Here is a 2,082-nt window from a genome sequence, read left to right as displayed (position 1 = left end):
CATTAGGATCTTACAACTGATTGCGTGGGCAGTGAGCAGTGGTCAACTTTGCCTTAAAAAATCAAGAGAAAGTCTCCCTCGAAACCACACCGTCCCCCAAATTCTCTCAGCAGCAAACTCCCAGGCAGTCCTCAATGTCCCAACAACTGAACTTGAAAAACAAAACAAAGACGGACTCAAAACCTCTTTTCCCGTTCCTTTCAGGGGACAGTGTTTTGGGGGTCAAAACACTTGGTGAGGTTGCCCAGTGGCGTGCCCACTTCACAAGGGTGCCCCTGCCAACTCACTTCCTCTCCTTCTCCACCAGTTGGCCTCCGGCCTGCGACAGGAGCCAGCCACAAGGAATAACGGACAGTAAGGCAATCTTACAACGTCAGAAAATGTATTTGGCTTTTTTTTTTCTTCTTTTTAAAATAAGTGCATTACAAATACAGCTAGAAGCAGTTGGGGGGGGGGGTTGCCAAGTGCTCTAAAAAAGCAGCGCAAGTCACAGCCTACATGGAACTGGTCACTGTCACCAAGATAGTGAAGCACAGAGATAGGCTAATAACGTTAACAAAAGAAGAAAAATGCCTTGATAAGTACATACCTTTTGTCGTCAAAAAAAAATATATATATAGAAACACAATGTATTCAAAAAAAATCATCAAAATTATACAGCCATGTTTATGAAGTCTACATTTCCCTTGTCTTGGATATATATATATATAATATATATATGGAGATTATATATATACAGTTCAAGCAGTTTTCGTTAAGGGTTGCCATCGGGTTTTTCCGAAACCGGGAAGTCACGAGTCTCTCTCTTTTTTCACTTTCACGTCTCCGGCCAGGATGGTGGCGATCTCCCCTTGCATGAAGGCCCAGGGGACGTTGGAGCCCACCAGGGGGCACTTCTCCCCGCTGGGGCAGTAGACCTCCCCGCTGGCCCCCTGCTGCTTGATGCTCTGTCTGGAGCAAGGGAAGCAGAACTTGTGGGAAGGGACCGACGGGCACTGCACGAAGTGGGTGTCCTCCAGGCGCTCGTGGCAGAGGGTGCAGCACAGGGGGGCGCTGGCCGCCAGGGAGGAGTCCGGGAGGCTGGCGGGGTGCACGGGCTCCAGTCCTCCGGTGCCGCCGGCCCCCTGGCTCCCCACCTCCCTGGGGCCCAGCCTTCTTTGGTTCATAGAGGACGGAGAGGGCGGGCTGCTGCTATTCCTCCTGGTGGTGGAGTGCACCGGGTTGGCATCTTTGGAGGCGTGGCTGCCCCCCGCATTGTCTGCTACTAGGATCAGGGCTGCCATGGGGGACTGGCCGTTCTGGGCAGCTTCGGGCGGCGTGGTGGTCCGGTTGGAATGGGGCGAGGCTGTGGGCGGCGGCGGAGACACAAACGAGGGTGTCGGGTTCAGGGGGATCTTGAGCCCTTCCGTGGACGTGGACAGCCACGGCTGGGCCTCCCCGTTGATCTTCGGGGGGCCGACCTCTCCTTCCGGCTCAGGGGAAGTCTTCCTTTTCCTTGCTGTTCTTGCCACTGAAAACCACAAGCAAATAGGAAAAAAAAAGGGGGGGGGGAGAGAAGAGAAAAATAAATGAACACACACTTGGAAAAGGATCACTTCCTAATGCACCTCTGTCTACCCTGTGAAAGCCTGCATGTATATGTGCGTATGTGTGTGTGTGTGTGTGTATAAAACCCATGTAAGCTTCAAATGCACGTGCAACTTAAAACACCCATGTTCACGGGGCTGGCTCCCTAACAGTTTCTTTAAAAAGCTACCGAAACTGGCCCACAGACGCCTGCCTATTTTTACGCATTGCACGCATGTCCCCGGCTTGACCTGTTGCCTGGGGGTTTGAAGGTGGGGTACCCCCGCCCCCGCCCCCGGCTGCTCCCGTCCAAGAACGCATTGCTGGGGAACTGGGGAAGGAAACCCTGTCAGGCCCTGCAGCCCCGCCTGACTCATCTCTGTTGTGCTGCTTCAGCACATGAACACGTTGCCACCGCGCGCTGGTTCCGCCCGCCCGCCCCGGGGCGCGCAGGAAGTTGGCTGTTTGTTGTTTCTGGGCTGGGGCTGGGGCAGATGTGAATGGAAAGAACCGCCC

At 53.9% G+C, this 2,082-nt stretch overlaps 1 protein-coding gene across 1 annotated transcript; it reads right to left on the bottom strand.

The window, feature by feature from the left end:
• Positions 1-365: 365 nt before the first annotated feature.
• Positions 366-2,064, bottom strand: IRF2BP2 (interferon regulatory factor 2 binding protein 2). Its single transcript, XM_014529293.1, has one exon. It carries the CDS (start codon positions 1,281-1,283, stop codon positions 792-794), a length of 492 nt encoding a protein of 163 aa, XP_014384779.1. The 5' UTR covers positions 1,284-2,064; the 3' UTR covers positions 366-791.
• Positions 2,065-2,082: the final 18 nt, after the last annotated feature.

The sequence above is a fragment of the Myotis brandtii genome, unplaced genomic scaffold (assembly GCF_000412655.1).
Source record: "Myotis brandtii unplaced genomic scaffold, ASM41265v1 scaffold679, whole genome shotgun sequence".
In the NCBI taxonomy this organism is placed as follows: domain Eukaryota; kingdom Metazoa; phylum Chordata; class Mammalia; order Chiroptera; family Vespertilionidae; genus Myotis; species Myotis brandtii.
Note: the sequence above shows the minus strand (reverse complement) of the source record. Positions and strands in the feature narration are given on the sequence as shown.